We start from the raw sequence: 15271 nt of genomic DNA, 5'->3' as shown, positions 1-15271 counted from the left end.
ATACTTAATCTCACAGTCAGACACAGTGAAGAAAGCATACAACATTCTCATTGTACAGAAATAAGCAAGTCAATTATAACAGAAAATACTGCAATTGAGTATATCTCAGCAGAGAACAGATAATCAGACTCTTATAACATAAGTCATACATCTGAATGTGATGAATCTAGATCTGAATGTCATTGCTAAAGCACTGAATTCTCTGAAAAAGAGATTCTCTGAGTGAAAATCTTGATGTTATGAGTATTGAGCTTGTTTCAACTGTGAATGCTAAAATCATGATGCAAAAGATTGTATTCAGTATACACAGTCAAAAAACTAGCAGAATCAGTGAGCTCAGAGACACTTGCTGATATTCTATAAAAAGTCTTCAAAGTGAAAGAGATGCCTGTGTTAGATGATCCTCTGAATTCTGTGAATGCAAAGAAGAAGCAGGCTTCTGAATGAGATGCAGATAAGAATGATGAAGTGAATACTCATCTCAATGCCTTGAGACCTGAAATGTTAATGTATAAGAAGCACTTGAGTAAGAATTGAGAGATGGCTGCAAAAGTGTTAGCAGATACAGGAGCTTTGATGCAATATATTAGTGATTATATAATTTAAAGATTGAAAGAGGTCTGTTAAGTGAAGAATCTCTGATATATAAGATTATCTGATAACTGATATTTAATATTACCTGCAAAAGTAAGAGTTTTCTTACACTTTGAAGAATGATCTTGCTATATTTGAGTGTGAGAGCTGCAGAACATGAAATATAACCTTATTCTCAGACTTGATTGATTTCAAAGGTTCAATCTGCAGATTCAATGATGTACATATCATATGCAGTTGACTGATAGGAAGAAAATGATTCATATAATTCTACTAACTGATATGAGAAGAACATTTCACATCTCTGATATAAAAGAATTAAATCTGCTTACACATCAATAAGCAAAGAGAATGATTCACAAGACCTCATTCAAAAGCATTCTGTATGTTATACAGGACCCAGAAGCAGAGAAAACCAAGATAAAAGATATGCAGAAGAATAAGTGTATGAAGAAGCTTCTGAAGAAGCATGAGAAGATCTTCTGAATAGATCTTTCATCAGAATTACTGCTGAAACAAGGATTTGTACATGAGATTGACACAGAGAATGCAAAACCAGTCAACCAGAATGTGTACTCTCTGTCACAAATGCACCTTGAAGAACAGAAGCATCAGATCACAGATCTTCTAGAATGTGATCTCATACAATTCTCATCAAGTGTATGAGGCTTTTCAGTTCTATTCATGAAAAAGGTGGGTGAAGAGTGACAGATGTGTATCAATTATTGAGCACTTAACAAGCTAACAATTAAGAATGAATATTCACTGCCACAGATTCAACAACAGTTGAATACAGTCAGAAACACTCAATATCTATCAAAGATCAATCTTCTCTCAGAATACTGGCAGATCTGTGTAGATGAACTGTCAGTCTCATGAACCACATTTAATATACAATGAAGAAAGTTCAAATTCCTGGCAATGTCATTCAGTCTGACAAATGTGTCTGTCATCTTTCAAACAATGATGAATACAATTCTTCATAAACAAAATGAAATCTCATGTCTTATATATCTCAATAACATTCTAGTCTTTTCAAACTCATACAACAAACATCTGAAGTATCTTGATAAAGTGCTTACAACACTGGCAGAGCATAAGCTCTACATCAAATCAATCAAGTGTGTGTTTGAAATGAAAGAGTTGAAGTTCATAGAACATGTAGTAAGTGATGACTGTATACACCTCATTCTGAAGAAATTGAATGTCATAGTGAATTGGCCGCAGCTGAGAAATATACACCACATACAACAGTTTCTTGAGTTGATCTCATACTATCACAGGTTCATCAAGGATTTTGCATGAATATCTGCATCACTCTCAGATCTCTTAAGAGAAATGAATGCAAATCTGTGAAAGAAGAAGTTTTGTTCAATCATCTGAAATACTGCATGTGAAGAGGCTTTTCTCACACTGAGAGAATGTATAATAACATTCTCAGTGCTTATTCAATCAGATCATGATAAATCTTTCTACATCAAGACAGATGTATCTGAATAAGCTATCAGAGATACTCTTCTACAGATGAGTAAGAACAGCAAGCTGCACTCAGTGACATATAATAGTAGAAAACTATCAGACACTGAGCTTAATTACTCAGTGCATGAAAAGGAATTGCTAGCAATCAAGCACACACTGGCATTGTGAGATAGATATATTAATAACAGGCATACAACAACAGTGATTATGAATCATAAAAGCCTTGTCTATCTATAATTAATAATAAAACCTTTCAAACACTTAGCATGTTGAATCTCAGAGTTTCAAGCATATAATCTTCATATCAAATACTGAAAGAGATCAGATGCAGTGATGTCTGATGTAATCAGTCACAGACCTGATTTCATGAATGAGGATTCTGCAAACCAGGTATAAGAAATGTTCATGTTAAACACACTGAGAGAATGCAAGGAATCAGAATGAGTGAATGCTATAATCTCTCACTTGAAGAATGACAAGATATCAAATGATAAGCATCTTATGAAAGTAGTAGAAGAGATGCTTCTGAACTTCAAGCTGAGGAAATTGAAAAACAATGTTATGCTTTACTGTGATCTAGAATATGCAGAAGCTTCCTATCTAGAATCTTCATTTAGACGCGACTTGATGACTCATATACACAAGGAATTTGATTACTTAGAAAGCTCTGAACTCATGAGTGTACTCAAACCAAGAGTGTACTGACCAAGCATGGCTGAGGACATTCAGACATATGCTTATGAGTGCCTGAATTATCAGGTTGCAAAAGAATCTAAGAAAGAGTTAGAATATAAAGAAGCACAATATCAGATGAAGTGTATAATACAACTGTTCAAATAATGAGAGATGAACCTTATAGACATATTGCTGTGAATATCAAATGAAAATCAATGAATAATCACTGCTATTGATTACACTACTGACTGATCAGTTGCAAAAGCAGTTCCAGAGGTGATAGAGAAGGTGATGATGAAGTTCCTATATAATGAGATCTATGTCAACTATGGAATGCTATGTGAGATTCTAACTGATAACAGTGCAAACCTCATAGAAGGAGCAGTGAGGCATTTTGTGAGCCAGTTACAGACAAGACATTGTAGAACAACATCATATCATTCACAGATGAACAGGAAGATGAAATGCTTGAATAAAATCTTGAGCAACATGCTGATGAAATATCTAGTGAGTAAGCCTATGAGACTATGAGATGAATATCTCAGGCAGGCACTATTAGCCATGCAGATTTAACAGCATGCAGTCTTCAAGCATTCATCATTCTACCTGTTGTATGAATTGCACCCGCGCATCCCGGAGAATGCTTTGGAAAAGGTGAAGAAGAGAGCAGTTATGAATGTAACAGTAGCAGTTGCAGATGCAACAGTCACAGATGCAGAATCAAGATTGAAAGAGATCAGTCATGCACACACAAAAGCTAATGAGTTACTCCTGAACTGAGCAATTCAATTGAAAAGAATATGAGACTCACTTGTTAAGAAATTGAGTCTCAAGATAAGAATGTGAGTTCTCATACACAATGAGAGTTCTGAGAAGTTCCAACCTAGATGGTTTGAGTCATATAAGATACTCAAATCACATTCTCTGAGAATGTACACATTGAAAGAATCAGAGGAATGAATCTTACACAACTTAATCAATGATTCATGACTTATGAAAGCAAAGATGCAAGACCTGAGTAGATTATAATTATCTACAGCACTATCATCAGCATTGAAAAAGAAGAGACTTATAATTGAAAAGCCTCATGAAGTAAGAGAAATCATAGATGCTTACAAATCAGATAATCTCACTTATTCCAACCTTTTCATGATTATAAGAAAAGAATGAGAAGAAATGAAGAAATCAGGTGAACATCACACTTTAATAAGTGATGAGACTGTAGCTGATCATATGATAACACACTGCAGACAGCAGACACAACATAGTAAAGAACAGTCTCAAAGTGACAGACTTACACATGAGTCAGATTACAGAAGAAAAAGGAATTCAGAGTTGAATTCAACTGTTTACATCAGTTCAATTGCAGAGATCACAGAGAATAAACTATCTGAAACATCTGTGAACACATGAGACTAAGCCATCTCAACCTCTGAGAACACTCAGAGATTGAGTGAGATTAGTTTCAATGAACTGTTCACTGTAGTGATCTGAGTGAGTGAAGAGAGACAGTATAATATGTGAGACAGAATCACAAAAAGTTGAAAGCTGCTAAACCTAGTCACTGAATGCTGTACTATATAGAGGTTGTGTAAGAGTAGTAGCTAGCAGATAGAGGAAAAGTGTAAGAAAAGAGATGATGAATTGATCATCAACTGTAAGAGTCAGCTGTAAAAGACAAATGTTATCATACATATCTCATTCATTTTTATATATCATACATTTAATCTATTTCCAACACCACGCCATCTGAAAAATGTCAAAAACAAAGGAAATCTCAAAACTTGAGATCTGTAAGAGATTTGAGAGCTGTAAGTCACTCTTGCAACAACACTGTACACATCTCTGATTCCTCTACTGCTCTGTATACAACATTAATGTCATTTATCACAAGATTGACTGGAATGCCAATATAGAAATGCATATGTGTATGTGTAGAGAAATTGAAGAAGAGTATGAGACCTGCAGAATCAGAAGCCAGGACAGAGAGAATGAAGACAGAAGAAATAGAAGAAGAAGGTGCAGAACTGAATGAACAACAGTGAAAGTCATCTGAAGCTGAACACTTATAATCTGGTGTGCACACAACCTTCTCTGCAGAGAAGGGAAAGGAAGAGAAAGTGATAGAAGAAGCTTAGAAGCAGAAGAGAGTAGTCTCAGTGATGTTGTCATCTTCAATTAAAATGACCTCTGGCACTGAAGCAACTAAGAACTATTATTAGTGTATGAAACTGCAAAAACAGAGATAACAATTACTAAATAAACACTCACTGATCTTAGAATTGTACACACAATTACAACATGCATGAGGCTCCTCAGAAAGAGAGAGAGAGACATAAGAGAATGCAGGAAGCAGAACATAGTATGCAAACAGCTCATTCTCACAACAATATTTCAGACAAGGTGTATGAGCCTCACGCCTGCGGGTGTAAAAGAGTACAACATTCACATTCCTGTTTCTGAAAACATAAATATCTTTCATCTGCATCATAAAGTCAGATGACAGATGCCAGAGAATAGGCTGATACAGATCAATCATCTCAAAGAAATTCATCAGAGTGAATGTTCTCATAATATTGAACTTTACAGTTGTAAAAAGTTTCTTGATATCTGTGAATATCATAACTTTATATACAGTAAAATCCATAATGATTTCTTCTAAGAACAGGAAAATCAGTGTTAGAAAGAAAAGATGAAAAAGAAAAAGACTTATAATTTCAATACTGTTGAGAAGAGAAGTGATTCTCTGAGATGAATAGACAATTATCTCATCATGAATATTTAAAATGAATATAATAATCAGTGTCTATGACTGAGCTTCAGATAGTCATATTATACACAGTCTTCATACAATAAATTGTTCTGAGAGTTGATAAGAAGGGCGGGAGTGTACACACTGAGAGACATGATTCATTAAGTCTACACAACATCTCCTTGAAACAGGGAGAGCTAGTAATGAAAGCAGAGGCAGCAAAACCAGGGATCACAGAAACAGAGGTAGCAGAAGTGAGAGAACCAGACACAGAAGCAAGTGTAGAAGATTGAGAAGTAGCAGAGAAAGGAACAGAGAAGAGAGCAGCAGAGAAAGAAGCAGCAGAAGAGGCAAGAAGAGATATAGAAGACTCAGTCACACATAACACAGACAATTCCTTCATTATCACATTCTTCAAGTTCTCAATCAAGAATGTAATATCAGATTCACTATCATCAGCAGACACAGATCTGTCAAAGTGTGAAGATTCTATGTGAATAAAAACAAACATATCAGCATCTATGTTCATGCAAAATTGTGTCAGAAAACACAATCAGAAACCCACTGAGAAGAAGAAACAGTCAAGAGTGTATGAGAAGATAAAGAAGATGTGTTATTATTCATGATAATATGTTATTCTGATGATCATTAGAAGATAAACAAGTCCTGATCACATTTCACAACACATTACACTTACTGCTAATGAACTGCCTGATATGAGCACTACAATGACACTGCTGTGGGATGAGAGCCATTGCCAGAAACACGTACAATGTGATAGATGGACAGATAAAAAGAGTTGAACAGAAGAAGAAGTAGAAATCTTGAATGAGATGATAGCATTCAATGATGACAATGATGAAGATGATGATTAAAGAATGGAAAAAGTTAGTGAATGAGTGATATAATATAGTGAAAGTTTCTTTGTGAGAATGTACGCAGGATGCTAGCTGAATCAGAGATAGGCCACATAATCATGAAACACTAGTGACAAGCTAATTCACATGAAGCTAGAGTGTACAACATGATCACATGAGTGTGACTGAATCTGATGAGGGAGGATGTGATTTGAAAGAATGTACAACTGTTGAATAATAATACAGCTGCTTCTGAACTACTAGTGTATGCATGTAAAGAGGCCATAGCATACACTAATTAATTTAGTGTATGAGATTACAATATAAGAAGCCGGCGTACGCCTGTAATCGTACGCTGGCTTAAGCAACCTTTGAATCACAACTTTATAGTGTGTCTCAAGATTGAACTGAAGACAGAATTGATGTGAAATATGAAAATTTGAATTAAGTATTTGAAGAAGTGTTCAGAATTCAGAGTTTTCAATTAATTGAAGAGAAAGATTCAGAGATATACACATGTAAAGTAATTACTTATAAAAGTTATTAAATAAGAGTTATGAAATCAGAGTACTGATATATAGTCATTTTCACATGATTTTCTTCAAATTAGAAAGTTAGTGTTATTAAAAATTATTATCTGATAGAGTAACTTATCAGCTTAGTAGTAATTTTCTGATTATTTTTCTTTTATTATCTGTATTCTGATGACTTCAGATGTCAGAAAATTTCTTCAGAGTTATAATCAGTTTATAATGAATATTTCTGAATAAAGTTATAGTGATTGTAGTAGAGAGATAACTCTTCAGTAATCTATAATACAATCTGTTGATAATTATTTCATAGTTCATCTTAATATTTATGTTGAGTTTTTCATAAATTTTGTAATCTGAAATCAGATGTGAAGAATGAAGTGATCATTTATCATGATTGAAAGAGAGTATTCTGTGTTGAATTATAAATAATGTAGACTTTATGATTTATAGTGATTTCTTAAAGAGTTTATGAATCTTCAATAGAAGTAAAAGAAGTGAAAGAAGTGAATTCAGAAGATATGATAATAATTTAAGAAAGATAATAATTTATTTTCAATAACTGATCACTAATGTGTGTAAGAAGAATTAATATAAGAGAAAATAATCTTGTTTCTTAGCTTAGTTATAATTTTAGAACTAACTCAGATTGAATATCATTGATATATAAAAGTAAATAAACAATCTTGATTAATCTCTATCATATTTCTTGAAATATATTAATATTGTAAAAGAGAGTGTTATTAAATTACATTATCAGAGAATATCATTAAAAATATATTAATATTATGAATATCAATATTGAAAAAATGTTGATACTTATACATTATAGTGATTTGTGAATCATGATAGTTAAATATAGATATATATATATATTATTCCTGACTTGATTACAACTTGTACAATAATTTTTAAAAACTCAAAATCAATTTTAATTATTAATAATTAAAAACTTAAACTTATAACTAACTAATATAAAAAGAAAAAAATCTACTTCTTCTCTTTCTCATTCTTCTTATTATTTTTTATAATTTACTTCTCATTCTTCTTCTTCTTCTTCTTCTTCTTATCTGAGATAATAATCATCTTAAAATCTCTCTTTACTGTCTTCTCAGAGAAGAGTTTCTGCTGCTTTCTCTCAGTTAGATTAATCTATGTCTCAAAATCCTGCATTTTCTGATCTGCTGTCTCAGATTTCATCTCAGTAGTAAGCAGATTGATATACTCAGAGAGCAGAGCTGTCTTCTTAATATTATGAATTATGAAGTGCATTTAAGATCTGAATAAGATCTCAATTCTCTTCTTCTCTATCAGCTTCTGCTAATCAATTAGAGAATAGAAGTGTTATCAAAAATTATTATCTTTTAATAAATAAAAAACTTATCAGTTTTGACTTCTTTATCTTCTACTTTAATACTCTCTCAATCTTCTTCTACTGCTATTTATTTATAGTAATACTCTTCTTTTCTCTCTCTCTCTTTATCTTAAACTCAAATTATTCTCAGAACTTCTTCTGATCTCACTACTACTGTATAAGACTCTTTACTGTCTTCTTCTTTAATCTCTTATAAGTAATACTATCTGTATTATTTCTATACTTAGTTCAGTCTAAATCTATCAGAAGTATTACTTAAAATTGTTATCATTCTACTCTCTTATAAAGTCTCTTCAAGATATTATAATATGTCTTACAATCTGTCTTCTCTTACTTGAACATCTTCTTCTTCTCTTTCTTCAATCTGTGACAGCGCTCACGCGCCTTGATGATTCACAGAACCGCAGAATATTTGAAGAGAGATGACATGATGTTTCAGTAAGTTTTGAAGAGAAGTGAAGGAAGAAGAGGCAGTCAGAAATGATATAATAATAATGATAATAATAATGATAATAATAATAGTAATAATGATAATAGTGATGATGATAATAATAATGATGATGATAATAATAATGAAAGAAGAAGTGCATTGAAATATATTACTAACTTATCAAATATAAAGAGATAAAGAAAATATTAACAGCTTTCAGAGATATATGAAAACAGCTACAGTGTTGCATAGTAATATCATCTTCATTCAATGTATACAGTATTGATATTCTTTGTATACAGTTATTATATAATCTATATCAGAGATATATGAAGAGCCCCGGTGGCTGAATAGTTAATGCGGCCACCTGGTAGCGCCTTGGCGTGGGAAACCAAGGCGCGTGGGTTCGAAACCCGCAGGGGATACATTAAATCCAGAACTCAAGCACCTCAGATTTCTAATAAATACAGAGGTGTACAAATCGCTCCAATAAATCGCTCTATGTTCCTGGGCTGGGAAGTTATTATCGCATGTATCTAATTGTCACTTCTTTGTATTTTCTATGTTCTTGTTATCTTGGCGTGGTCTCAACACCTGTATTTCCTCCTGTATAACCAACACTTGACCTGTATTTAACATCACGCAAGGACTCATCATAAGCTCCGCTTGCATATGAGTATAATGAAAGAATAATAATAATAAATAATGATATATGTAGAAAACAGATCTTTATTACTAGAGAGAATGATTGTAGTAATTCTCTGTTTTTATATTATAAAGATAAGTTATTCTTATTTCTTTCTTCTCTCTTTTCTCTTCTTCTTCAATTCATTACTAAGTTCAAGCTAGTATGAAAACTATTAAAACACTCTTAGAAACTCTCAAATTGAAGAGTATAGACTAATTAAATTTTAAATATAGAAGAATTAAATTATATTCAATATTATTAATTATTCATTCTCTCTTAATAAAATCACAGTTATGTCTTTTCTTTCTCTCTCTCTTAAATGAAACATGATCTGTGAAAAGTGAGTATCATATCAGATTATAATAATTAACACAGTCTCAGCATGTAGAGCTGTATACACACAGTGTATACTGAACTGAGAGACTGTGTGAGTTATAAATCAGTGTCAGTATCTCAGAAAGAGCTGTACAGTGTGAGAAAGCTGCAACTCTTGATTATATATATAGAGAGTGAATTGTTACAGTAAGTATATATATATTATATGAAAGTAATGCTTTTTAATAATACTCAGTCTCTGATATTATAAAAATAGAGTCTCTCTGTGAGATCTGTTTTTATCAGAAGTCAGAGAATCTTATATTTTTTAAGATTATCTTTATCTATCTTATCTGTGAAATTAATAAGAGAAATTATCAATTTCAGTGTTCTGTTCTTGATATTATTCAAGTGATAGCAGAGTTCACTCTGATCACACTTTTTAAGTATATATTTTCTAAATATTCACATTTATACAGATATATACTGATTATTTATTAGATGATATTAAGATAATAACTTATCATGACTGTGTTATTCTTACTATGAGAGATATATAATTAATAATAAATATTGTGAAGACTCTGAGAAGTGAGTATTTTAAAAGTACTGTAACTCTGCAATCTTGATTTTTTTTATTTTTATTTTTTATTTTTTTATTTTTCTTTTCTTTTTTTTTTCTTTTTCTTTTTTTTTTTTTATTCATTCTGATTTTTTCTTGTTTTTATTTTATTTTTTGTTTTTTGTTTTTTTTATATATTTTATATTTTTTTCATAATTAAAATTATATAAATTATAATCTGTGTTTAGAAAAGTAATGATATTTAATAATACTCTCTATTGAATTTTCAACAAATAAGCACTATGTTATAATATTATGTAAGTGAGAAGTGATTTTATAATCTCATTTAGTGCTATTCTCAATAATGAGATCAGAATGAAAATATGACTAAGAATTTAAATATATTCTTTATTTAGAACTAGATTTTTATTTGAAAAGTAAATCTGAGATCTTTAATATTTAAAATAACATGATTTGAAATCAATATAATGAATATAAATCATGATCAGAAGTAATACTTTTAGATAATATAATAACTATAAAGTTTGATTCTGATCTCAGACACAGTTATATGATCAGTCTACTCTTATTATATTTTTCAAATAAGATTATAATTTTCACTTCTTAATTTAAATTATTTTTATTACTTTAAATGACTTTAAATCTCATTTAAGTATTATCAAAAAGCATTACTTTTTAAAAAATTAAAAATAGTCTAAAAAAAATCTTAAAATATCTAAAAATAGTAACTTTATACTAAGAATGAGACTAAATGAGATTAAATAAGATTACTTTCTTATTTTTTTCAAGTCATAGTCTCATTTTAAGATCTGATATATAGTCACTTTACATGTTTTTTTGATAGTCAGTCTCAGCAGAATTCACACTAAGAAATGTATGAGATCAGATCAAATGAGATCAAATGTGAAATTCATAATCTCAGTGATCAGTCTAGTGTTACTAACAATCAGAAACTGTTTCTTCTCAGATGCTTTACAAGATATCATCACTTATATAATCTGATTTTACTATTTGAGTTAGCTTATTGCTTATTTGAGATTAGCTCATGACATAATCATTAATTCAGTGTTAAAACAGCAATGAATAGATATCTGAAGAAGCATCTGAGCTTGCTGAGATAAATGTCAGTAAAGCTTATCTCAGCAAGCTCAGATACTTCTTCAGATATCATTACTGTTTTAACACTGAATTGATGATTATGTCATGAGCTAATCTTAAATAAGCAATAAGCTAATTTAAATAGTAAAATCAGATTATATAAGTGATAATATCTTACAAAGCATCTGAGAAGAAATGATTTCTGATTATTAGTAACATGAAAAGAATTTACTCAGTACTCTGAGTATGAAAGAGAATTTCAACTCAACTTCATAGATTCATCATTTCTATATTATCTTAAAACCTTAGAATAATAATGTTCTTGTGATGTATCTGATTTTTATATTCATATCTCAAGTTCTTAGAATAGAAGTATTATCTCAAAGTTGATCAGTGTGTTTTTGAACACAGGAATTTTGATTCAATTTCTCATACAAAAAAAAGCTCTTAGAAATTCTGAGATTAAAAAATATGATCATTTTCAAGAGTATATATCTATCTTAAATATAGATTTTTTTAAAATATTAAAGAAATATTTCTATTCTTCTTCTCTTTAGCTATAAGCTAAGGTGATTTTCAAATCTCCAAGATATGTGAATATATAGTAATAGAAAGTCAAAGTTAAAGAATCTGAAAAATCCTTGTAAATCTCAGAAATCTTCATTGAAGATGAAACTATTTCTTCTCAGATTCTCTGGTGAGGATTGCTCTGAGCACATGACTTGTATCAAAAGTAGGTTAGTGTCATGCTGGATTAACTAGTTAATAATAATGCTGCAACCCGTTCAAACCGAGCCAGAGGTCTGAGCCCGCTGAGATAAGGTAAAGCTAAGAAAAACCAAGAGCCGTCACGTGCTGGAATCCGCTGGAAGACCAGCTATCGGTCGCCCTACAGTTGCAACTTCTAAAGGCCAGATCTTATTAAGCCACTTGCGGAGTATCCGGTGGAGAAAATGATAAAATCTGAGAATGAGCTCAAAGAAGCTCTTGATACCATGTGTTATCATTGATAACTCAACATCATCTTCTAGAATGTTGGATAACTAGTAATAATTGAGTAACAATTCAGTAATAATGGAATAATTCGCAATTGCGGTCGGTAAATACTTTTGCCTTCTGGCAAAGGCCAAGCATGTCACCAATTCTTGAACATTTTATGGGCATTTTTGATTCCTGAAATGTTTTTTAAACCTAAGAGAGGGCTTATTCCTATTACACTTCTCAACCCTAAGGAGAACCACGCGTTAAACCTATAATGTCATGATTCCGCAGATAGCTTGAGGCTTAATGCCCAGTGTTGGGCCTCAAGTAGCTTTCAGAATCATGACATTACAGATTTAAAGTGTGGTTCTCCTCAGAATTGAAGAGCGTTCTGAGAATGTGATCTCTCTCAGGTTCAAAGAGTAGTATTCTGAGAACTAAAAATGCCTTGAGATTATAGAACGTCTCAAAAACCATGATATCTGATTTAAAGTGTGGTCTCCCTCAAGCTTAAGGGGCATTCTGAGAACTAAAGATACCTTGAAATTCTGTCATGCCGCAAGAACACTGATTTCTGAGCTTGTGGCAGCTCAATCCCTGGGAAATCATATGTCCCTGAGAGCTACACCAAAGTCGTGGCCAATCGAACACAGTCAGCAGAAGAAGAATGCCGTAAGAAGGCGAAAAACCCTGGGGATACGTAAATTTATTGCTGTGGAGCACGGAAAGAAAATGCCCCAGTGAAAGATTTAGTTGTAAATGCCAGTACTTTGGGGAGAAATTTAAGTGTCATGTTTTCGGTTGTTTAATACTATCGCTTCTGAATATATTTTAGAAGCAAATGCTTGTTTTATATCTATATGTTAAAATTATGATTATAGATACCAATATTTGTATGTCTCAGGGCATCAATTAAATTTTATATAAACTTGCAATTTTCTGATCTTTATTTGTTGTTTCGTTTTCTTTGCTAAACACCAATAGCTTTAAGGGTTTAGATAATGGTGTCTAACTGGTCACTCTTCTGCAAAGGGGGGGGGAAACCGCCAGACGGCAAGCCCATTGAGGTTAACCATTTTGTGGTCTATTTTGATTTAGTTTTAATCACTTTCGCCGTTGACCTTGGAACTAGTTAAGACTCTGCACCTACCTTTAGTAATCCATCTCTAGTCGCCGTATACTTTCATCCCCCATGCTTCAATGTTTTCCCGAAGGGTGATGGCTACAGTCCCTTTCAGGGAGAACCATTTGAACAAATTGACCCGCACTATGGGAACTCGGGAGATGCACCATTGGCTATTGTTCAATTAGATGGAATTATTTACATGACCCATAATACCCGTCTCTCTTGTGGGGTTCTAGTAAGGCTCAGCAGAGTACTGGTAACCAACCGAAATGAACTGGTTTAAACCGGAAGGCATAATAGAATATTCATGGCCTGGTCATGCCCAATGTCGTCCCCAGGTGAAAATATTCCCCTATTCTTCAGAGTAGCCATGGCCTGTTCATGCCCAGTATATGCCCACTATCCCCTATTCTTTAGAGAAGCCATGGCCTGGTCATGCCCAATGTCGTCCCCAGGGGAAAAAATTCCCCTATTCTTCAGAGTAGCCATGGCCTGTCCATGCCCACTATATCCCCTATTCTTTGGAGAAGCCATGGCCTGGCCATGCCCAATGTCGTCCCCAGGGGAAAAAATTCCCCTATTCTTTAGAGTAGCCATGGCCTGTTCATGCCCACTATCCCCTATTCTTTAGAGAAGCCATGGCCTGGTCATGCCCAATGTCGTCCCCAGGGGAAAAAATTCCCCTATTCTTCAGAGTAGCCATGGCCTGTCCATGCCCACTATATCCCCTATTCTTTAGAGAAGCCATGGCCTGGTCATGCAACCAAGAAACCAAAAATAAATAAATAGGAAACTTCGTAATCCGTTAACAGCTCTGTGCTTGTCGATCGTTCTATAACATTCCGTTACAAAGCATAAAACTGAGACGCAAGAACGCGTTGAGTTGGCCAGACTTCCGCAGTGGATCATTGTAGGCATTGTATTAAGTTATAAATTTTTTATTATTAAACCAAATATAAACTTTGGATTACGCTGTACTCTCCGAAGCATAGAGATTGGCGCCTTGAGATGCGAACTGCTGCATTTCATAGTTTGCACTGCCAAAATTTTCAAAGCCGAGAGCGACTGCGTCCTGAGATGCGAACAGCTGCATTTCGTCGTTTACATTGCCAAGGTCGTTGAAGTCCGAACCTTGGGGGACGGCCCGACAGGCGAAGGCTTCCATTGCACTATCAAAGCAGTCTAAATTGTCAGGGGCAGCCTGAGGTACAAATTCTTGTCTAGCGTTATTCGAACCGAAGCCATCAGACATAGGATTTGGAGAGGGCGGGGATGTCGGGGGTAACGGATTCCTGCGCTCTCCAAGCTGCCGCTGACACCCCTGCTCGCTTCCAGTAATGTTCGGTCGTGCTACCGGCGCCGAATTCACTGGCTGAAATACGATGCTTCGAGGCAATATACTTCGCGTAACTGTATTGCCTGATTGAATGTATACATTTTGATACGGTTCGTTGGCTGTAGATTTTCCTTGCGACGTACTTTGGGGGTAATTTCTGAAAGGCATCGGCTGCTCAATATTCGGGTCACGTGGGCTAATATGGTCATATTACGACTAAAACTTATCTCAGTAAACTCAGCCACTCCACTCCGAGCTAACTCAATCTGAACTACTGCTACTTTCTGTCAAGTTCTGCTAATATCTGAGTTAATCAACTGTCACAGAGCTTATACTAAACCTAAATGAGACATTCTCAGTAAACTCTTCACAGAGTATCTGAGAAAAAATGATTTCTATTTATTAGTAACACAGAAATAATTTGCTTTAATTATAATATTTAAAATAGAATT

The 15271-nt window shown here is 33.3% G+C and overlaps 2 protein-coding genes across 2 annotated transcripts; both read right to left on the bottom strand.

The window, feature by feature from the left end:
- Window positions 1–13426: 13426 nt before the first annotated feature.
- On the bottom strand, window positions 13427–14306 carry BDCG_08834 (uncharacterized protein). The gene has a single exon (XM_045424615.1). It carries the CDS (start codon window positions 14078–14080, stop codon window positions 13883–13885), a length of 198 nt encoding a protein of 65 aa, XP_045273291.1. The 5' UTR covers window positions 14081–14306; the 3' UTR covers window positions 13427–13882.
- Window positions 14307–14372: 66 nt separating this feature from the next.
- BDCG_08833 (uncharacterized protein) lies at window positions 14373–15016 on the bottom strand. The gene has a single exon (XM_045424614.1). The coding sequence runs from the start codon at window positions 14985–14987 to the stop codon at window positions 14451–14453; it is 537 nt and encodes a 178-aa protein (XP_045273290.1). The 5' UTR covers window positions 14988–15016; the 3' UTR covers window positions 14373–14450.
- Between the last annotated feature and the right edge of the window lie 255 nt (window positions 15017–15271).

Source organism: Blastomyces dermatitidis, assembly GCF_000003525.1.
Source record: "Blastomyces dermatitidis ER-3 genomic scaffold supercont1.12, whole genome shotgun sequence".
In the NCBI taxonomy this organism is placed as follows: Eukaryota; Fungi; Ascomycota; class Eurotiomycetes; order Onygenales; family Ajellomycetaceae; genus Blastomyces; species Blastomyces dermatitidis.
This window is presented reverse-complemented; position numbering and strand designations above follow the sequence as displayed.

Bases quoted from the DNA above. Each gene is read 5' to 3' on its own strand.
- BDCG_08833 (XM_045424614.1), bottom strand. From the start codon at position 14,987: ATGCCTTTCAGAAATTACCCCCAAAGTACGTCGCAAGGAAAATCTACA.
- BDCG_08834 (XM_045424615.1), bottom strand. From the start codon at position 14,080: ATGGCTACTCTAAAGAATAGGGGAATTTTTTCCCCTGGGGACGACATT.